Here is a 23,075-nt window from a genome sequence, read left to right as displayed (position 1 = left end):
CAGAGAGGAGAAGCCCCGCGATGCAAAAAAAAAAAAAAAAAAAAAAAAAAGTAAATTAAGTGATTTAAAGTTTAAATAAATCTCTATCTGCAACCATTTGAGATGGACTGCTGAGATGAGTCACAAATTAGCCACAGGCTTGTGGGTCTGTTAATTTGCACTTTTGGGTTTACCCATCATGGTGGGCCCATAGGTAGCATTCATATACATTCCAAAATGCCAAACGTCATGCCTTTGACGGTATTACAACACCATGCCTTTGACGGTATTTAAAACTAAATGAGTCAGAAACATGTACATGATTTTAATGAGGCTCAAGCATCACAGTTCTCGGCCAGCCTCACACAAACAGGGCCACCAAAATAAAACCAAAAAACAACTCAGAAACATCTGATGGATACACAACGGATTTAGTTGTAGGCGTGTTGAATTTAAGTTGAATTTAACCTAAGGCACTAATGGTTCACAAGAGGGAGAATATAGGTAGCCTGACGTCATCCCAGTAACTAAGCCTGGGGAATCAGATGGGCCTGCTTGCTCAGAGACCACTGAGAGGAAAGCAGTATCTCTGAGGTTAGGATGGGTGGGTAGGAATGAGGGCAGATGAAGACGGATTTCTGGTAGATGAGGCCGACCGAGCCACCGAGTGGGACAAGGTTGGCATTCCAAGCAGGCTTCTATGTGCCAGCTTCTGTGGAGGACCACCAAAACACCAGTGAGCTTAGAGGGGTGAGGAATTTGTCACCGTGAAAACAGGGGTTGGCTCCATGGCAAGCATCCTGCAGATCCCAAGAGGCAGTTTGACATCATGAATAAAAAGCATGGGCTATAGTTTCAGAAACACCTGGATTCAAGTCCCAATTTTGTCCGATGTGTGACCTGGGACCCATTATTCAATATTTTTCAATCTCAGTTCTCCCAACTGTTTCAGTGAAAATGACATCAGTATAAATAAATTGCTGGAAGGATTTTAAAAAGATAAGGAGGGCTTCCCTGGTGGCGCGGTGGTTGGGAGTCTGCCTGCCGATGCAGGGGACACGGGTTCGTGCCCCGGTCTGGGAAGATCCCACGTGTCGCGGAGCGGCTGGGCCCGTGAGCCGTGGCCGCTGGGCCTGTGCATCTGGAGCCTGTGCTCTGCGGCGGGGGAGGCCACAGCAGTGAGAGGCCCGCGTACCGCAAAAAATAAAAATAAATAAATAAATAAAATAAATAAATAAATAAAAAGATAAGGAATCTCAAGGGCTTCATATAGTGCCTGGGGGAGAGGGCATAATAATAACTCATCAATAAATGACAGCTGTTGTTGTTTATATTTATGGTGGTACCTTTGACCTAGTTAGGGAATTAAAGAGGGGAGCCGAAGGGGAAAATGAGTTCAGCTCTGGATGCACTGAGTTAAGAGGCACTTTTGGTCATCCAGGTGGAGGTGCCCAATAGCCCCTATATACGTGTAGGTATGGAGCTCAAGAGACATAATCTAACTGGGTCCGACCTCATCATACACTTCCCCGTTTAAACGCCCCTTCCGGAGTAGGGGCTGAGACGGTGAGCACCATTTTTGTTTTGAAGGAGCCAATGTCCTGATTTCAATTAAAATGAACAACCGGTAGATTAGAGCACTGGGTTAGCTGGGCGATGAGAAATTCCAAAATCCTTCCTGAAAACCAGAAAGCTACATGGATCAAGCAGCCTCAGCTCAGATCTAAACTTACTCCTTGCCTCTCTGCATTTTTGACTACAATCTTCTATTTAAATTTCCATCAGTAAATAGAGATCCAGGCTTTAGGTTTTTGAGTAGTTCTTAAGACAAACTTAATACTATCATTCCTGTTCCCTAGAGAATTATGGAAAGACAATTTTGGAATATTGTTTTCTTGAGTCACTGCTGTTATTTCTAACATATGCAACACTTTTTGCCAAGTAAACGTAACATTTAAATCGCAGAAATATACATAAATCTTCAGGGTACACTGTCACTGATTATTTTAGAAGTCCAATAATAACGTCTATACACTCTGATAAAGAGACTCCTGCAGTTCTTTTTAAGTATTTTCACTGTCTCAATGGTAGAAATAAGGAATAAATGACCTCCAGTTTAAAAAAGGTAGTATCAACAAAGGCCCAAGCAAAGGAAGATCACAGTTTCATTTTGGGAGGTGTAAACGATTTGAACTCGCCCAAATTTTCAGTATTATAGTGATATTCAATAAATGTAAGTGTCTAGATGAAATTTAGTAACTATCTTAAATATGCTTTCATTTCGCATGGAAACTGGCTTAGCAAAGCACAGTGCCAAGGGAAAAGGAGGGCGTAGAGACCTCTAGATTGAATGGAGACAGAGGAAGACTACGCGGCAAGGTAGTGGGTGAGAAAGACGAGGAGCCGGGAAGCTGTGGGGGAAAAAGAAGGAGAAAAACACAGACACCACGATGGTGCGGGTGGGCGAGAAGGCAGGCGCGGCAGGTGACAGAGGCTGAGCTCGATCTCAGGAAACAGGCGGAGGAAGCAAACCTCTAGCCCGAGGCAGACTGAGGTCTTTGGATGTTAGCGACTTCTACCAGAACTCAGAACCGTGCTGTGGGCTACAGTAGTGTGAGCCACACTGAGGACAGGGTCAGGTCGCCAGATCTCTGTTGTATGGGGAAAGGGACGAAGTCTATTCTTTGCGTTGTTCTGGAGAAGCACATATGAGGCAGGGATCATTCATAGTTTTGGAAGCAGTTTCTACACAGCACCAAACCAAATGCACCACTTGGGGAGAAAAGAAGAAATGATCTTCTAGCCAAATCTACTGAGCGCCTACACGAATGTCTGCACTTTCCTCTGATTATTCAAGACTTAACTTCTCTGCCTATATGCACACTGTCGAAGAACCACTGAGAAATAACCAAGGGAAATAAATGGCCGATGGTGCCTAATCTCTGAAAACATCTTTTCCCCTCCCTGTGTCACAAAAGCGGAGCGGAGTGCTCAGCTAAGCTGTGAGGGTAGGGAAGGGGAAGAAAGAGCAAATATCACCCGTGATAGTGTCCAAGATTCAGAAGCACCCTGCCGGTACAGAGAGAAGGCTGGGGGCCGGGATGTGATCATTTCTCAGCCCAAACAACTTCCCGTGTCTTCTAGCTGATTCCTGTGCAACTGATCACCTCAGCGGGAAAGCTGAGAAAAATCTGCTAGGAAGGTAACAAGGGCCATTTTCAAAAGAGGGTTTTCATTTACGAGCAGATGCGCTTTGAAAAGCAAAAGGGAACTTATATACAAAGCAAACAGGAAGACTACGGAAAGAAATTCCAACCTTTGCTGCAGGCCGTATCTTCACAGGCTCGTTCAATGTCAATGGGGAAAAATTAATCAGAAAAAGTTGGACCCGCAGTTCCACATAGAGACAAAAAAAAAAAAAAAAAAAAAAAAAAAAAAAGCCTGGGCTATGGAGTCAGAGCCCTGGGCTTGGTCCAAGATGCCACTTACTAACAGCTATTAGGTCCTTGGCCAGATGAGCCTCTTCACACTCAGAATCCTTTGTAAAAAGTGTGGCGAAGACAAATAGGACAATACATACACCACAGTCCTCGGCCTGTCTTAACGACTGAATTAAAAAAAAAATTTTTAATAGTCACCTGGTGGTTTAGGTCACAGGACTGATTTTTTCCTTCCTTATAAGGCAGTTATAGAAATGGTATCAGAGAATTATACTGTCATCTATGAATTTTGAAATCATTTTTTAAAATGCTTTCTTTGGAAAACAAGGGGTTAATGTGAAGCTCCCTCTTTCAGAAACTATGAAGATGGCGATAAAAGCATCAGAGAAAAATTATTAACAGTAAAGATCTTTTCCAGCCAAGTTATGTCATACATTTAGCACAGGATAGATTTTATGGTAACAAATGTAGTTTCACCTTTAATAAGAGGAAGTTAATCAACCATCAGCATTGTAGATTATCACTGTTATAAATACCTTTTGCTTAAGAGAACTAGTGTAATGTCAATCAAATGCAGGACTCTAGAGAGGACCTAGGGAATAAACAGTACTAAATGTCATTTCCACACCTTGAAAGTCGTTAGAAATTATGATAGAATAGACATTTAAAGACAAATGCGAGCAACTGGAGGAAAGGCATATAAGCTCTGAATGGCCAGCTTTTAAAATAATGATGGCTGACATTTACTGAGCATTTACCACAGGTGATATGTTAAGACCTTGATAGGTATTATGCTATGTCATCCTCGCAACAACCCTAAAAAGTAGATACTATCCTTTTTCCCTTTTTAAAGAAAAGGAAACTGTGGCAGAGAGGTCAAATAACCTGTACAAGATCACCCAATGAGCACATCAAGTTCTACAAAGAGCTATGTTTCTGAACAAAGTAGAGCCAATGCATATACTTTGTTTGGGCTTTCAAGAAGTCTATGGCATGGTGTTCATACCAAGAGTTATTTAAAAACAGAACCAAATGATGATTGGGCTAAATGTTTTGTAACGCATAAAAAATTCACTTAATAATATGCCCCAAAGAAAGAGCTGAGTTAGTATCTTGATGACAGATGTGTCAGTACTAATCCTTGCAGATCAATCCTGGCTTAACCTTATTTCAGATTGCAGAAATAACACTGAGGTGGAAGTAGAGTCCCAAGCCTAAGTTTGTGGATGACGTTAGTATTTTTCAAAGAGTAAAATGCAAAGAGAAGCATTGGACTATTAGCTTTATGGGAAATGGGATTTTTGGAGCTCTTATAGACTATATTGATATGACAAAAAGGTCTAGAAGACAGTGTACATTTCTAGGAAGAGTATGGAAAGCAATCCAACAAGCATAATTACTTTGTAACTAGTTTATGAAACAATCCCGCTGCCCATATTTTTTAGGTATTAATTCATCTTTTATTGCGATCACTGTAGTTTCACATGTAGTTGTGAGAAACAATAGCTCGCTTGTACGCTTTGCCCAGTTTCCCCCAATTAGTATCATTTTGCAAAAGTATAGGACCTATGCCCATATTTACAAACAAAATTCTACTACTCGACTCCATCTGGAAAACACTATGCAGGACAGGGAAATACACATCAAGAAAGGCACAGGGGCCTAGAGATGGTTAAGATCAGAGGAGCTGAAATGACTATAGGAACAGAGGGGCTGCAATAGGTTAATCAACTACAAATCTAGATGCCTCCAGTCTAACAAAACAAAGTCAGGGATGGATTTTTAAAATGACTTTAAAACCTAGTCTAAAACCTGTATTAGGTATACAGAGGGCACAAAGGCTGTCTTTGGGCTTAATTTCAGATTCTAGAATATTAGAATCATGTGGACTTAACATTTAGACAGGATGGCAAGTGATATCATGTGAAACACTTAGACCATGGGAGTCTGATTGAGGAAACTCCCCCGACTCCTCCCCTTTCCTCCCAACCCCCCACCACTCAGTACTGTGGGACCGCCCACAAGTTACATTAACTCCCTAAGTTCATTTCCTCATCTTTCATCTGGGGATACTACTGGCACCTTCCTCCTAGGGTGGTTATGGCCATAAAGTAAGAAAATTCATGCAACAATGCCTGGTGCAAATGAAGAGGTTATTGTTAGCTAAAGTTGATATTATTCATTTAAAGACCTTTAAAGCACGGTTTCTAAACTTTGGCACTCTTGACATTTTGCACCAGATAACAATCTGTTGCGGCAGTGTTGGGGCAAGGGGTGTCTTGTACATTGCAGGGTGTTTACCAGCACCCCTGGACTCTACCCACTAGATGCCAGTAGCACTCACACTCCAGCTGCAACAAGAAAATAATGTCTCCAGATATTGCCAAATGTCCCGAAGGGGGCAAAAAAACAAAAACAACAAACGAACAAACAAAAACACCCAGGTTGAAAACCACTGACTGCTGTTTTAAAGGAACCAGTTTAGGACAAGAAGATGAAGTCCTACTTTCTACAGTGACAGCCATTTTCTAGTTAAAGCAACCAGTGCTATATACTAAAAACATAAAAAGGTTCAAGAAGGATTTAGAAATAACACACACACACACAAACTCAATGTATAAAGTTTCTAAAAGACATTTGGAGTCTGGGTACTTCTGACGCTGAGGTAATTTAGACTCCCTCTTACTGACTTTAAAAGACTGGGGCTGCTGCCAGATAGGATAAGACATTACGTGGATCATCAGACCCACCTAGTAGGAGACCTGAGATGCTCCCTGCTCCTGAAACCCAATTATAAACTGCACCTGCAGCAAAAACACCTTCCGTGGAGCCCTTGGAGGGTACTGAGTTCTACAAAGTGTTCCTGAATCTCCCTGAACATCAGAATCATCAAGGGGAGCTTTGCAAACGTGGAAAGTTTCAGGCCTCATCTCTACATTTTAATTTTGCATCTTAGGGTGGGGAGCCCAGACATCTGTACATTTAATAAGCACTGCCAAGTAACTGGGAACATCTGGTCAGGTAGACAGTGTCTTAAAATACGACAGAGAAGGTCAGGCTCTCTTCGAGTCTGCCCCATTTCAACTTCAACCTTAGGAAGAGACCTACAGACCATACAGTATTCTTTATGGGAATAATTATAGACTGTACCTAGATATACTACATTAGTGCTTTCAATCAACGTTAGCAACAAGGCTTTTACCCAAATGGAAAGTTCAATGTGAAAGTCAAGATTTTACAATAAAATAATTAATTAGGTATTGCTTTAGAATTATTACTTACAGTAGTAAGTCTTCAGTTATCTCCAGTGACAGCTTTTGCTAAAAATTCCATCACCTGTGCTCAGACAGAACGGGGGATACTATGCTTAGTCATGGGGAGCGACGTCAAATGGTCCTTGTACATACATTGAAAATGACAAGCAGGTGAAAAGACAATCCTCATTCCATTTTCCCATCAACAACACCAGAATAGATGCTTACTAAGGTCCAGTGGAAACATTTGCTTCATCTGTAAGACAGGGCTGCTGATTCAGTTAGAGGAATTTGAGCCTCACTATCATGTGGGTTTCCATCTCGCATTATGCAGTTTGCAACCTAGAGGTAGGGTGACCAGCTGTCCTAGATTGCCTGGAATTGAGGACTTCCCAGCATGTGGAATTTTTAGTGCTAAAACTGGGGCAGTTGGTTACCCTCTGTACAGCCCCGAAGCTGCCTTGCAGCTGGTACCTTCTGTATCGCTTTTCTCTAAAGTCCTCTACATCCCTCAGATCTGTCCCTGTCCCCAGCCCGCCCATCTCGAGCTCTAGCTTGAGCACCTTTCTCCTGAAGTGAATGGACTGAGCCAACTGGTCACAGACCCTAAGGTATAAGTCCATGTGGTCTGTGAGCTTCTCCCCATTGATGAAACTGAGTCAAAGAAAACCTAAGAGAACCTGACCTTCTTTCTCTCTTAATTCAAGACACTGTCCACTTAAATAGTGGCTCCCAATACTCAAGAATGTTTACGAAATATTAAGATTCCAGGACTTCCAACCCTAGACAGTCTAGAGATGAGGACCGAAAATCCCCAGGTATAAAAGCTTGCTGATAATTGTGATGTGCGGGAAGGTTCAGGAACACTCTCTAGAACACAGTGTCCCTTCGGGGTGCCATAAAATCTGCTCTTGCTGCAAGTGCAGTTTGTAATTGGATTTCTAGAACAAGGGAGCATCTCAGGTATTTTACTAGGTGAGACTAATCTTTGTATCCTGTAAACTCAAGTTAAAACACAGTATTTGACCTCAAGACATAGAGAATACGGTACTTTGCTCAGACCAGCATTTCAGATGCCCCCTGCAAAAGTTAAACAACTTCAGGGACTTCCCTGGTGGTCCAGTGGTTAGGGACTTGGCGCTTCCACTGCCGAGGGCCTGGGTTCAATCCCTGGTTGGGGACCTAAGATCCCATAAGCCGTGTGGCATGGCCCAAAAAAAAAAAAAAATTAAAATTAATTTAAAATTTAAAAATCTAACCTTGATGTTTAAAGAAAAGTTAAACAACTTTACTTAAGTCATGCCTTAAATCAAGTCGAAAGTAAGGTTGAAAGCTACTTAAATCCCAAGTTATATTTCTGAATGTTTGCTTTGAATGGTTAATTAGTAGCATATTATATCCAGATATTCCTGTAAAAATCCCTTGTTGGATTTTGTCCTTCTTATACCAAATATTCACATCAACAATTACTAGTCCAATATTTATAGACATCTAAGGCCCAGGGATAGATTCTAGACTTTAAGAGAAAAAAAATTTTTTAAGTTACTGTAATCTTTTACAGACTTACGACATCTGCGCTAATCTATGCAATCACCCTATCATCCGGGCTTTATGCACACACACACAAAACTACAGTTTCCAGGTGTTCAAAGATCACTCAAGAAATCCATTCACAGGCCCTGAGTTAAGAACAGCTGATCTAATATGAGCATAAATTTCTCCCTTCTGAGTGACACGTGGACTAGAAAATGCAGGGCCTTCCTAGAAGAGTGTGTCTTGGAAGCCAATGAGACCACACTATCCCATAAATTGAACTGTGAAAGCCTCTCTCAAATGCTTATCACTTTGGCAATATTCTTGCCAAATGAAGAAAGTCCTTAGGTCCCTGAAAACATCTAGTAGGTGGTTTATAGATTGTGTCAAAGGTATATATTTTTTAATAAAATTACAGTGAAACATGGGTGAAATAAAGCATCCCAAGGTCCAAAATCGGGGCTGGGACTTCTTCACTTTCCCTGCATCAATTCCCACACAGTCAGTTTAGCTAAACGAGACTCCTTATTCATAAGCTCTGCAAAGGCCAAAAACATCAGGATAGGTTTTATCTTTGAAAACTTGCAGGAGCTGTTCTTGCCTAGCGCACGTGTGCACTTGTGCGCGTGCGCGCGCGCGCGCACACACACACACACACACACACACACACACACACACACACACCACACCCCAGAGTGGAAACCTCTCTTTTTCATAAACTCTCTTGGAAGGACTCTGGCGTATCTCAGATTCACCTACATTTTGGAAAATCCAGCATCCAGCCTACAGGCCTCCTCTATAAAGAGCCTCTTGCCCATTTCTGCCATTTGACACCTAACATGGAATATATTGATGGCTCCTTTGTGTGGGTGATCCGTACATAAACTTAGTACATATTTCTATTTTATAAAGAATGTGTTAATAAGTTTATTGAAAATCCCGTCCATCCAGAATGAGAAAACGTAAAACTATTACTGACCTTTGGAAAAACTAAGACACATACACATAAAAGTCATGTTAAAATATGTCTATATACACATATATGTATGTGTGTGTATATATCTATATATGTATCTGCATATCTAACATGCAGCAAATATTTTATTAAACAGTCTTTGCCAGATACTTGTGAAGCTATACAAAGCATCAGATAATTCAAAAGTTAATTTGTATTTGGGTTGGGACTTCTCTATGTGTTTTGTATGCTGTTTACAGGGCGTGGAATACGGGGTTGGTAGAAGAAGGGCACTGTCTAATAATCTGACTCCAATCCCTAACTGGCTTGACACTGGCTCCTACCTGATTGCACTTGCATCTCATCCAAACACAATGGCCAACAGAGCAGAGGAGCTCACCAGGCGACAAGGACAGCCAAGTGGCCACCTGCATCCATAGGGAAGTAATTTACCAGGAGGGCCACACTAGGCCTCAGTGTCCTTACTATGAACAGTATTATTTCACAGGTTTAAGGATTTAAATTAATAGCTATGAAGTGCTTAGAACAGTGCCTGAATCACAGAAAGTCTTCCATAATAATAGTAGCTACTATTACTAGCTCTTATTAGCCACTATTATTAATACATATTCAAACACTGGAGATGACTGTTTTGCCTACTTAGACCATGTGGGTCTGTTTTAAACAGTAATATCTTCAATGCACTATTGCTAATGGTATGGATATAGATTACCTTTGTAAATCTCTTCCTTCAACTCCTGGAGATAAAGGACATCTCATGAAGCAAGCTCACCTAAGCCCATTTCTACCATCCACTGAGAAACCAGTGTGCAAACCTCTGACCCACTGATGTTAGAAAAGATAAGCTGTGCTCTCATTTCTGCCCATATAAATTTAGTACGTCTTTCTCACCAAAGTCTTCCTGGGAGCATTGATTTGCCTTCTGCTTGCTAGCCAACCTACTATTCCCGAGATTAAAACTAGAGAAACTAACAGCCAAGTGAGACCCAAGTTTGAGACTTTTCAACACAGAAATTAATGCTAAAAAAATGAGACAGAAGAAGACAATATAGCACTGGAAGGAGCTGTGTCACTCACCTCCGCCTTCCCTGGGGTGATGGATCATCTTACAAGCAGTTAACAGAAGAAACGAAGTGGCAATGTTGAAACTCCCCTAACCCCTCAAAAATATCATGAGCTGAGTCTCAAGACAGCACAGATGATCTAAATCCAGTGATATATAAACATGCCACTTGTGTGTCACAGGGGACCAAATAGGAAAACGAAGACCAGGTATTACGGGTGCTTTTCACCTGACACCATCTCTGCAAGTCTGACCCTTGGCCCTCAGCTGGAGAGGGAGATGTAGATTCCAGCACATCTTCATGCCTCCTGCCCCCGCCCCCCGCTCAGCTCCCCGGTAAACCAGGCACTGTTTCCCACGGGGCCAGGTTTAGGAGGAGGCAGCAAGGCGTAGAACCACCCTGACAGTACAGACGGGGACCCCGCCCCCTCGAGCCCAGGCTCTTACCTGTGGCATCTGCCCCCTCAGCAGGTGCACTCTGGCTGGACGCTGGGGCTGGATCCTTGACTCCGTGCACCTGAGCGGCTTCTTCCTGGTGTGTCAAAAAGGCAGAGCACAGATCAGTTTCCAGGGCTTGGAGCTTCAGCAAGGGATTCTGCCAGCAAAAGCAGAACATCGGGCTGGCTCAGTTAGATCCTGAAGCAACGCTGGGTCTGCAGCTCCTTTCTCCGGCGCCTGGCAGGAAGGGGGTCTCGGCCTCAGCTGCTTCAGGCAGGGCTGGTTGTGCCAGCATCAGAGGCGTGTTCTTCCACAGGCAGTCTCAGTTTCTGCTTCATATCAATCCTAACGTGTATTGATTATCTGTGACACATGGGACTGGTGATTTCGTCAGCAAGAGACACTGCACCCGGAGAACCAGTCTGAGAAGGTATCTGCTTCCCCAGTGGTTGAGCCTTTACGCTTTGCAAGTGTTTCATTCATTGTGCTGACATCAGGAGCGAATGACATTAGGCCCCTCCCAGGCTACCATTCATAAAAGCCCGCAGTGCACAGAGTGACTGCTGCAGAGGCCGCCTGGCAGCTGGGAGGTGCTTCGGGGCTCCCTCATCTGCATCTGCGTGTGGGGTGTGTGCGTGCCTGTAGGTGTGTAGGGGGGTGTGTGTGTGTGTGTGTGTGTGCGTGTGCGTGTGTATCTGTACGTGTATCTTCTGAAGTTACTTTTCTCACATGGAATGGATACAGCTGCCTTTTACCAAGAACAGAGTGGAGGGATGGAGGGAGATGACCTTGGTCCCTTAGTCTGACCCAGCCACTGAGGGATAAGCAGTTTACCATTCATCACTGCCAGCACAAACTCCCCGCTCCCCCTCCTCCTTTCTCATTTTAAATTCCTCCAGCGGTTCTTTATAAGAGCAAAGTCAGACAGGCTGACGCACGTATGCATGTGCTGCCGTGATGCAGATGCCCCGGCAAATTCATTCCCCCAACCAGGTGAAAGTGAGTCATGCCGAGTCCCTGGCTGGGCCCCAGTCCCCTGCAATAGGGCAGCTCTGCAGGCCCCAGAGCTCCTGGTGGGGGGCGGGGGGCTACCCGGAGTGGAGTCCTTTTCCCTGCTCTGACCTTGCAACACACACGTGCACACACGCACCCAAGCACCTGCTGACAGCCTGCCTTCATATAACCTATTCCCCACACACCTTCGTAACCACCACCACATTCCACTCCAGACACACACCCCCAGCCCGTGGCCCACACATACCCTCACGCCCTATCACACACACACTCCACCCCAGATGCACTCATTCCCATCTCCCACTCTCACACCCTACCCCACCCCTCGTGCCCTGACACCCTCACACCTTACCTCACATACACACCCACGCCCCACACCTCCTCCTTTCCCAACCCCTCCCCGCACACATACCCTCATCATGCTGTTGATGTGAGTACATATGAACCCACAGCGGTGTTTTAAAAGCTGCTCACTAAGAAGAGAAAAACAAATACCGTACGCTAACACATATATATGGAATCTAAAAAAAAAAAAGAAAAAGAGAAAAAAAATGGTCAGAAGAACCTAGGAGCAAGATGGGAATAAAGATACAGACCAACTAGAGCACGGACTTGAGGACACGGGGAGGGGGAAGGGTAAGGTGGGACAAAGTGAGAGAGTGGCATGGACATATATACACTACCAAATGTAAAATAGATAGCTAGTGGGAAGCAGCCGCATAGCACAGGGAGATCAGCTCGGTGCTCTGTGACCACCTAGAGGGGTGGGATAGGGAGGGTGGGAGGGAGGGAGACGCAAGAGGGAGGAGATACGGGGATATAGGTACGCATATAGCAGATTCACTTTGTTATAAAGCAGAAACTAACACACCATTATAAAGCAATTATACTCCAATAAAGATGTTAAAAAAAGTAAGTAAAAAATTTAGAAAAACAGCTGCTCACTGAGGAATGTCTTAAATCTGTTGTCTCTTGGCCAGTTTGAAAGTGGCAGGTCCCTCGCAGGCTCAGGACCCCTCCTCTGCTCAGCTCAGAGTTGGAGCAAGACCTAGTACAAACCTCCCTGTGCTCAGGGGCTGCTGCCTGGGAGCCCACAGCTTGGATGAAGCATCTGCCTGACACGAGGCCATTTTTTTATAGTTTCTTCTTCCTCTCTGGGATGTCTTCCCAGAAGCTAAGTGTGGAAGCAAGAGCCCAAGGCTACTGACAGGTGGTACAGAAGGAGCAAGGGCACCAAGTTTCTGGAAAGATTTAGTACCCAAGCATCTGGGAAGCAAAAAGAATGATTCCAGGCAAGCTTCCTACTGAAGGACTTTGGACATTGGAGTGACCTCTCAAAAAGAGCAAAACTATTCTGAAAATTAAGAAATAATGCTGTGAGAATGTAAGACGGTACAGCTGCAACAGCAAACAGTATGGTGGTTCCACAAACAGGTGTTTCTAAAAATAGGTAGTTCCTCAAATATGGTAATTCTGGGCTTCCCTGGTGGCGCAGTGCTTGAGAGTCCGCCTGCCGTTGCAGGAGACGCGGGTTCGTGCCCCGTTTCGGGAGGATCCCGCATGCCGCGGAGCGGCTGGGCCCGTGAGCCGTGGCCGCTGAGCCTGCGCGTCCGGAGCCTGTGCTCCGCAAATGGGAGAGGCCGCAACAGTGAGAGGCCCGCATAACGCAAGGAAAAAAAAAAAAAAAATATGGTAATTCTGAAAACAGAACTACTGTATGATCCAGCAAACCCACTGAAACAACTGAAAGCAGTGACTCTAACAGATATTTGTATACCCATGTTCACGGCAACATTACTCACAATAACCAAGAAATGTATTACGGACTGAATTGTCTCCCCCAAATTCATATACTGAAGCCCTAACCCACATTGTAACTATATATGGAGACAGGGCTTTTAAGGTGCAATCAAGGTAAAATAAGGTCATAAGGGTGAGGCCCTAATCCAATATGAACAGTGCCCTTATATAGAGAGAGAGACACCAGGGATGCACATACACAGAGGAAATGCCATGTGAGGACACAGTGAAAAGGCATCCATCTGCAAGCCAAGGAGGAGGCTTCAGGAGAAACCAATTTTGCTGGCACCTTAATCTTGGACTTCTTACCTCCAGAACTGTGAGATAATAAATGCTGTTTCGGCCACCGAGTCTCTGGTATCTTTTTTTTAATGGCAGTCCTAATAGGGTATTAGCAGATTAATACAAGTTGGAAGCAACCCAAGTGTCCATCGGCAGATGAACTGATAAATAAAATGTGATATATACATACAGTGGAATGTTATTTAGCCTTAAAGAGGAAGAAAATTTTAACACACACTACGACATGAATGAACCTTGAGGATGTTATGCTAAGTGAAATAAGCCAGTCACAAAAGGACAAGTATCTAGAGCAGTAAAATCCATAGAGATGGCAAGTAGTATGGTGGTTGCCAGGGGCTGGTGGGGAAGGAAAGGGAGTTAGTGTTTGAAGGGTACAGAGTTTGAGGTTGGGAAGATAAATGAAGTTCTGGAGCCGGATGGTGGCGATGGTTGCACAACAATGTGAATGTGCTTAATGCCACTGAACTGTACACTTTAAAATGGTTAAAATGTTAAATTTTATGTTATATCTATTTTACCACAATTTTAAAAAACAAAAAGTAAAAAAGAAAGAAAACCAGTCCTCTACATTTAGAGGGAGGACGTGGAACCAGCCACCTCCTATAAACTCTACGTGCTCTTGTAGATTCTACAAAGCAGAGGAGGACAGGGCCTTCAAGCCGAACCAGAGGCCATCTCTGCTACATACTATGCAGCTAACTTGGGGCAAGAATCTTGGCTATTCTAAGCCTTAGTTTCCTCATGCATAAAAAGAGGCAATAATGACAGTGACAGTGGCACCTGCTCGAAGAGTTAAACGAGGGAAGGCACAGAGAGCACTTTGCACAGCATCAGCACGTGGGAAACACTCAAGCACTGGACTCCGTGGTTATTACGTTCATCTCCAAACCCCAGGGGCTTCTGGGCAGAGGGCTGGTGGTGTGGGAGGCCAGACCCCATAGCATCTCTTGACCTTGACTCGTCACTGTACTCCCAGGGCCTCACTCTGCACCTGCCCAGGAAGGACCCGAGACTACGTGACTTGCAAGTTCCCGTCCAACTTTCCAGGAAAGAAAAGCAAACATGGCCGTGTACTGAGGCTGGTGCACAGAACCTGACAGAGTGGATGCTTGGAAGGTGTTTGTGGAACTGAAACAAGTGTTCACACAACACAAATCAACAGCAAAGAATCTCACTGCAGAGGAGCTCGTCAGGTCACGTTCAGAGGACCCTCTGCTCCCCCAGAGAGTGGGGTGTAATGCTGAGACCCAGTTACCACTGGGAGTAGTCACAGGTGGTTCTCACCCGTCTTCCCCGCCCTCGTCCTCCCTCACTTGTACTCATACTGAAGCCGAACCGACGCTCTGAGAGTCGAACGAGATCCATTTGCATGGCTGGTTTGTTCCTCTCTGACACCAGGTAGGAGGAAGCTTAAAGGAATGGGGGAGAGCAGAGTGGCAAATGGAACAGGAGAGAGGGGATGAAGGTCTCGAGGGACAAGAAGACATCCAAGGAGAAGGGAAAACAAACTGCTGGAATTGAGGAGGCAGAATGGAAGAAACTCTGCTCACCGACTGTCATCAGCTATGCCCCTCCCCAACCCTCACTGACCCCTTACCTGAGGACCACCTGCTGTTCCTCAGCACAGGGACAGAGAGTGGAGGCTTGGACGCCCCATGTGGGATGGAGCCTGTTGACCAGAGAACGCATGACAGGGGAAGCTGGAGGCTTTACCTATGAGCAATCTATGCCACTGTCACATACATGTCCTTCCAGTGGGTAACAGGAGGAATCCAGCCTGTCCCATCAGGGCTGAGCCCCACAGAGCCTCCCCTGAGAAGGCTGGAGCACTGCTTGCATCACACACGTGAGGGTCATGCCCCCAGCAGCTGTACCAGCACACGTGCAGCTCCCAGGCTCCAGCAGCTCTCAACGCACAAAGAGATACACTGGGCTCTGGAGCATGAGACTGATGTCAGCCCCTTCCTCGTGGGGCTCCAGTCTAGTGGGGAGATGGCTACTACGCAGGCAAACAAATCAAACAATAATGCCAGCTATTACTGTCACAGGGTGATGAAGGAAAGACACCACAAGCCTGTGGACAGAGTGAATAAGCAGCTGTTTCACTCTCCAACCTTGCCTGACTTGGTGACCTTTTATGCAGGAATGAGCTTTACCCCTATAGAAAAATGAAGGGCAGCCAACCCCTGTGGTCCCAGGGCTACCTCCGGCCCTTCTCTTGCTCAGGGGCCACGGGGTGGGGGGGCTCCTGGTCCCTGTCAGGCTGCCCCCAGCCCCTCCCTTGAGGCCAGCCTGCCAGCTGGCTTTTCCAGGTTTACATCCAAAGTCTCCCTGAATGGGTCTCTACGATCTGCAGGAAAACTGAACAAAGGCTGATGGATCCTCTAAAGAACAATGCCTACCTCTGCTTCCCCAGTTCTCCCATCTGGTCATCAAAGAAACCAGAGAGACGTCCGTGAAACCTAGGTGTGGTTTTCTACAAGCTAATTTTTCTCTTTTACATAATGGAAAATATGCGACTTGTTTTAGAAAATACTCATTTTCTCTCTACAATTACCGGGTCCCACTTTAGTTGGCTGGAATGGAGAACACCCACACAGGCTGGATGGTGGAATACTATTTCAGGATGCCTTTGTCTGCAATTCACCAGTTGCAGAGCAGAGACAGCTTACTTTTAATTTCTGTGCAGTGGTTTCGTGACCCTCTCCCATCCCTCTATCTATCCAAGAACTGTGCATAGATTCTCTGTGGCAAAATCAAACTGGAAATCTGCTCAAAACAGAGGATACGACAGGGTCCCAAACAACCCCATTTCTACTTACCACTCTCTTCCCTGAGCTTTCCTGTTTCCTGTGTAGGCTCCACCCCAACACACACACACACAGACACACACACACGCACACACGCGCACGCACACACACACACACACACACATACACACACGCACGCACCCCATGCCTCCTTTCCATGTACTCCCTGCCCCTACCTCCCCAGGCCTTGAATTCAGCTGTAGTTGCTTCACAGTCAAATTTCCATCAAATCTTGAGCCAGTTCTGATTACCTCATCCAAAGAGGGCCCCACAATTTCTCTTTTAGCATCTTGATTTTTTTCCTTCCCAACACTCACTATAATATAGAATTTTATTTATTTCTCTACTTGTTTATTGGCTCCTTCCAGCTCCAGAGGGGCTGGAAGCATGCTGCCATTGTTCACGGCTGTACCTAGCACAATGAGTAGAATAGGAGCCAGCCATAAAAAGCCTGCATTGAATATTAGTGTTGTTTGCCTGGACCCTTTAGGCAGTACTTGGGAGGCCCTTTTGAGTATCCAATTTCAAGCCTCCTTGCTGCCCTGGTTCAGAAATTTTAAAATGCTTACGAATCACTGAGGAGTTTGTTAAAGACATACGCTCCCAGGCAGGGACAGACTCGGATTCTGTGGCCTGGGGCAGGGTAACTTAGATGCAGGAGGTCCAAGGTCCACACTTTGAGAAATACTGCCCTATTCCCTAGGGACCTGACCCACCCTAAATGCTGCCTTGTTGCCTGTTTAGCACTACCTGTCCCAGGAACAATAGCTTTTTCCTGACCTCCAGCCTTCTGACAGCCTCACTGGCCTCCAGCCCTGGTACCCCCCTCCTTGGAACGGGACCTCCACATCAGGAAGTGTAAAGTATGGGGTGCTCAGAAGCAAGGCAGTGTTACCTCCTGAACTGCTGCTGCCGTCCTCTGGGTGTTCTTGCCAAAAGAAGTGGGACTTCCTCCAATGGTGATGGCTACAAAAAAACGCCAAATTCACCCCATCCCTAGGGACACTGGGCATTCGGCTAATCCCTGTGGGGCCTGTGCTGCTTATGTCCCAGTATGCTTTGCAGCCAAGTCTAACTGAAGACCAGCATCCTCGGCTCAGCCCATCCCAGCTTCCTCAGGATGGTCAGCCCTCACTGTCCTGCACTACCCAATGGAGAGATTCAATATAAGAGAACAAGTTATTCACTTCAAGTAGTCCTCTGTTGACAAGAGGATCCAGGTCTTTTTTTTTTTTTTTTTTTGCGGTACGCGGGCCTCTCGCTGTTGTGGCCTCTCCCGTTGCGGAGCACAGGCTCCGGACGCACAGGCTCAGCGGCCATGGCTCACGGGCCCAGCTGCTCCGTGGCATGTGGGATCTTCCCGGACCGGGGCACAAACCCGTGTCCCCTGCACTGGCAGGCGGACTCTCAACCACTGCGCCACCAGGGAAGCCCAGGATCCAGGTCTTATTCTGATAATAGCGGCACTTCTTTCTTAAACAAGGGCAATCTTGCCACCACACATGATAACCCAAACCAAATTTCCTTCCAGCCAGATGATTTGATTTCAACCTAGGAAGAGGGAGTCGTGTACTTAGTTTTACCTTAGTTTGTGATATCCTCAATATGTTTACTTTATTAAATAAACAATAAAAACAAGATGTTTGGGAGAGAATAATATAGTTCTATAAACTCACGTTTTAATACAGGACTCTGAACTTTTCTACAGGATAAGATGTGGATTTTCGAAAAATATAATATGTCTCATTTTCAGCTCATGGAATGGACTTCAATAGTTTCCCAAGGTCATAGTGACTGGTTCAAGAATGGGCTACAAGTCACAAGCCAGATAAATGAGACTCAAGTATGGAACTTTATGGATCTAGAAAGGACTCCATTTCTACTGTGTGATAGGCAGAATCTTAAAGATGGCCCCCAAGATTCCTGTACCCTGGTTACTCAATCAAACACGAATTTAGATGCTGCTATGAAGAGATTTTGCAGATATAATTAAAGTCCTAACTCAGGTGACCAAGGATACAGAGATTGCTTGGATGGGCCTGACCCAATCAGGTGAGCCTTTTAAAAGCAGAGTGTTTCTTCCAGCTGGCAGAATACAACATCACAGAGATTTGGAGCACAGAAGGATTTGGTGCTGCTGGCTCAAGGGTGAAGGGGCTCTTGTGAGAGCGAATGCAGGCAGTGTCTAGAAGCTGAGAGCTACCCCCAGATGCTGACCAACAAGGAAATGGGGTCTACAGTCCTACAACCTCAAGGAAGTAAATTCAGGCAATGATCTGAATGAGCTTGGACATGGACTCTTCTCTGGAACCTCCAGATAAGAGTCTATCACAGCCAATGCCTTGTTTTCATTTTTGTGAGACCTTGAGCAGAGAATCCAATGGAGTCTACTCAAATTTATGACCTACACAACTGTGAGCTAATAAATGGGTGTTTGAAGCTGTTAAGCTTTTGGGAATTTGTTTCACAGTAATAGAAAACTAATATACACTGGAATTACTAGCTGTAAGAACAGTGTGTCCCTAGAGAGGGTTGGTCAACCCAAAGGTAAGGTCAATACAGGAAAGCAGAGTCAAAATGGAAAGAGACGGCATCTACATGACGAGTCGTTCATCCCTGGAACTAGCCATTTGTGAAGCCTATCCTGATCCTAAAGTTTCAGGCATTTGAATCAATAAAATCCTGTTATTTATGAAAGCCAGCTTGAATTGGCTTTCAGTCACAAGGAAAAAAACCCAGATACTGGAAAAAGAAATTATCAGTCAATTCTGATCTAAGGCCCAACCCTACAGACTGGGTTTGCATTTCAATAGAAAAAGACAGCTGCCTATTCCTACAGAAAGAAATACCATTCAGCCAACTCAGGAGTATCAAGGGCCTGAATAAGCCTCTTGCTAGACCATTTTCTCAAAATTAAAACAATTTTGAGGGAGAACACATCTCAAACAAAACAGTAAGTACCATCTGGAGGTCTGATATGGCTTGACACCAAAACGTTATCTATATGCTAAACTATGGATGGTAATCAAAAGACAATCAAATCCTTCACACGGAGACCCACATGTAGACATGTGCACATACACTCAAAAAGGGGCACAATTTGCCTCATTCCAGCCGTCATGGGAACCTATGACTAAATTCTACAAGGGCTGGGAAAATGAAGAAAAACAAAAAAAGGTGGAATCAGTGAGTGTTAAAACTGAAAGCAGTCCTAGAGTTAACCCAATTCAAAACCTGCCTCAATTTCACAAATGAAAAACTACAAGAAGTTGATGGGATGCTTTATGATATGCAGTCTGGGAGTTGGAAAAAGTAGGAGGAGGACCCAATATGGCATGTTTTCTCAGGGAAGGGGAGAGCCATTCATTTTCTTCATACATCTCTTATTTTACTTAAATGAAACTGAAGCCAGGAATGGGATCTACTAGGATGTGGAGAGGGAAAACAATGTTTTTTCTCATTTTATCCTTCAAGCAACTTTTTGAACTATTGACTGCTTATTGATTATATGGACACGGGGAAATGACTAAAACCAAGGATCAAGGTGGATTAGACATTGACGATCTCAAGTCTAGAATATTTTCCAATCAGGATCTATGACACCCCAACAAATAATATCTTCTGATGTTTTACAGAGGCGGATATTTTCCAACCAGGATCCAGGGGACCCCAACAAGTAAAATCTCCTGATGTCTTATAGAGGCAGACTGTGAAAGTTCAGCTCAATGCCAGAATGGACACTTAATCAGGTTTTCAGAAACCAACTCCTATAGTATACTCCCAGAGACACCAAAACTCATGGAAGGGAGAGGCAAGTCCTATCAAGAGACCCAAGGTCAAAAACTAGGAGCTTGAGACTGGCAGAAGAAAAGTGAGGCTGGCAGGAATCAGATCTATACTCACACCCAGTAGAAATAAGAAATGAGTTTTTCAGTTCACTGGGAAAGTACTGGGAACACACCCAGAGACAGATGTTCATAGGTAGCTATGTCACATCATGTATCACCTTACTACATAGAGGAGAGCTCGGGTCAAGCACCAGCTCTGGAATCAAATATAGTTGAGCCCCATCTATCTGTGACAGAACAAGTGGAATTAAGAAGTTTAAAAAGTAGATGTGAAATACGAGATGTGAAATTTGGAGAAAATATAAAGCACATATGTGACATCTTAAAATTGCTATAATCGACAATTACAACACTAGGGTCCATAGAAACATCTGGAAAGTATTTGTGGACCATGCTTCTTACAATGCTCAAGAAACCGTATTTTTACTTTAGACTTGCAAGTTGGAATGGAAGGAAGAGAGCAGATATGGAACTAGTGGGTTCTTTTTAAAGAACTAGAAGGCTGTGTGTCGGAGGCTGTGGTATATAAATAAAAGGGACAGGGGCTTCCCTGGTGGCGCAGGGGTTAAGAATCCGCCTGCCAATGAAGGGGACAAGGGTCCGAGCCCTGGTCTGGGAGGATCCCACATGCTGCAGAGCAATTAAGCCCGTGGGCCACAACTACTGAGCCCATGCGCCGCAACTGCTGAGCCCACGTGCCTGGAGCTCGTGCTCCGCAACAAGAGAAGCCACCGCAACAAGAGAAGCCCACACACCGCAACAGAGTAGCGCCCCACCCCCACCCCATCGCAACTAGAGAAAGCCCGCACGCAGCAACGAAGACCTAACGCAGCCAAAAATAAATAAATAAAAAATGTTTAAATAAATAAATAAAAGGGGCAAAGAGAAATGAAGATAGGTAACATAACAAAAAATTCTACCTTACATACCCACTTGGAGATGGAAGGAATACTCCTATAAAAAATCAGCTGTACAGAGACTGAAAGAGAGTTCATTTTTAAAAAGTACAATTAGTAGCAACTGATCATGAGTCAAAAACTAGAAACAACCATACAATGGGTTACAGCAAGGAGAGTGAAAGCTAAAACTATGTGCCAAACACGTATGAATCTCATAAACATAATACTGAGTAAATGAAACCAGACACAAAAGAGTACATACAGCCCATTTATAAAAAATTCAAAAAGAGACAAAACAAATCTACTTAAGTCCAAAGAACAGTTATCCTTATAGGGGAAGAGTGACTGGAAGGAATTAAATAAGGGTGCCTGGATGCTAATAATGTTCTGTTTCTTGATGCTGGTTACACACTTTGTGAGAATTCATCCAGCCATACACTTATGATACGTGCACTTTTCTATATGTATTTTCTATCTGCATTAAAAATATTAAGGTAGTATTTCCCACCTTTGTTCCATAAGAGTCTGTTGCCTAAAGCAATGTTATTATGGGGTTATTCCATGAAAGAGTTTGGTGTTCTCCTAAGTTTGCGAAATGCTAGGCAAGACAGAGTTTAATATGTTCCCACTCTATACGACATCTCCATCAATGAGTCTGAATGAGTCAACCCTCCCTCCATGGCCTCGGACCGTGAGCTGTCCCTGTTCAAGCTTTCCTAAGGTTTCCTCCAGCCCCCAAATCTTAGCCACAACGTGATCTGCACATCCGCTTTATCCCGATTGGAACAATTCCACTTGAGCACATACTGTTATCAACCAGTCTGGATGAGCATCACCAGTTTTTCATGGAAGAGCGCATACTTACAATATGGTGCTGACTGCTCTTTCAGAGACCTGTCTCCAATCAGCACTCCTGCACCCGTGTAATCCCTGAGCAGTGAACTAGCACATTTCATGTAATTTGCAAGTACAATAGCATGAAGGAATACAGAAAAGCAGATTTTCAAAGACAGCATTATGCAACTGTAATTTGAGAATGCTCAAGTCATCTTCACATTCTCATGGGGTTGCAGCTCACAAATCAGAGTTTCTCCCAAATACTTGAAACCTACCACAACTTGACTCTTACAATCACCTCATTTTTCTAGTCACTTATGTCAAAACAAGTCAGTGCTTCTTTAACAACCAGGATTTTGCTTATTCCCAGTGGGGCAAACAGCTGTGCTCACTGATTCAGGCTCTTGCTTTTTTCTTTCAAACCTTTTTTCACTCTTTTTACCACAGGCAAGACTGTGGAATCTGAAGGCTGTCTCCAATGCACAAAGGAATAACAAGCAGGGCTCTGTGTTGTTATCTTTAGGACATTTTCCACAACTTCAGTAACTTATTTAACTGGGTTTAATTAGGCACCTGGTTTACCTTTGGCTACTCATTTATGCCAAGTTCTACAGTAAAAAAGAAAAAGGAAAATCACCTAAGTTCAATTAGCTGTCATATTTTTGGAGGCGGAGGAGAGATGGCATCAAATGACGAACAATTTGCCTGAAGCCCATCATTTCTCTTCCTGGCATCTGAACGTCAAGTCTTTTCATTCTTTTTGCCATGATCTTATTAGTCAGACATACCACCCACTGCTCCTTAATTATACAATGAGGGCAAGAGAAATTAAGAGTATTCCAAACCAATGTCTTAAGCTAAGGCATTCATGACAACAGGGA

The 23,075-nt window shown here is 44.4% G+C and overlaps 1 protein-coding gene across 4 annotated transcripts in view; it reads right to left on the bottom strand.

Moving 5' to 3' along the window:
- The window catches only part of FAM13C (family with sequence similarity 13 member C), a 137,660-nt gene that overhangs the window by 32,038 nt on the left and 82,547 nt on the right, over positions 1-23,075 (bottom strand). For all 4 annotated transcript variants that reach the window (XM_007463248.1, XM_007463247.1, XM_007463250.1 and 1 more), the window contains one exon: positions 10,693-10,777. In XM_007463248.1, coding sequence (XP_007463310.1) covers positions 10,693-10,777 — 85 coding nt within the window. The remainder of the gene's footprint in view (positions 1-10,692; positions 10,778-23,075) is intronic.

Source organism: Lipotes vexillifer, unplaced genomic scaffold (assembly GCF_000442215.2).
Source record: "Lipotes vexillifer unplaced genomic scaffold, Lipotes_vexillifer_v1.1 scaffold1528, whole genome shotgun sequence".
In the NCBI taxonomy this organism is placed as follows: domain Eukaryota; kingdom Metazoa; phylum Chordata; class Mammalia; order Artiodactyla; family Lipotidae; genus Lipotes; species Lipotes vexillifer.
This window is presented reverse-complemented; position numbering and strand designations above follow the sequence as displayed.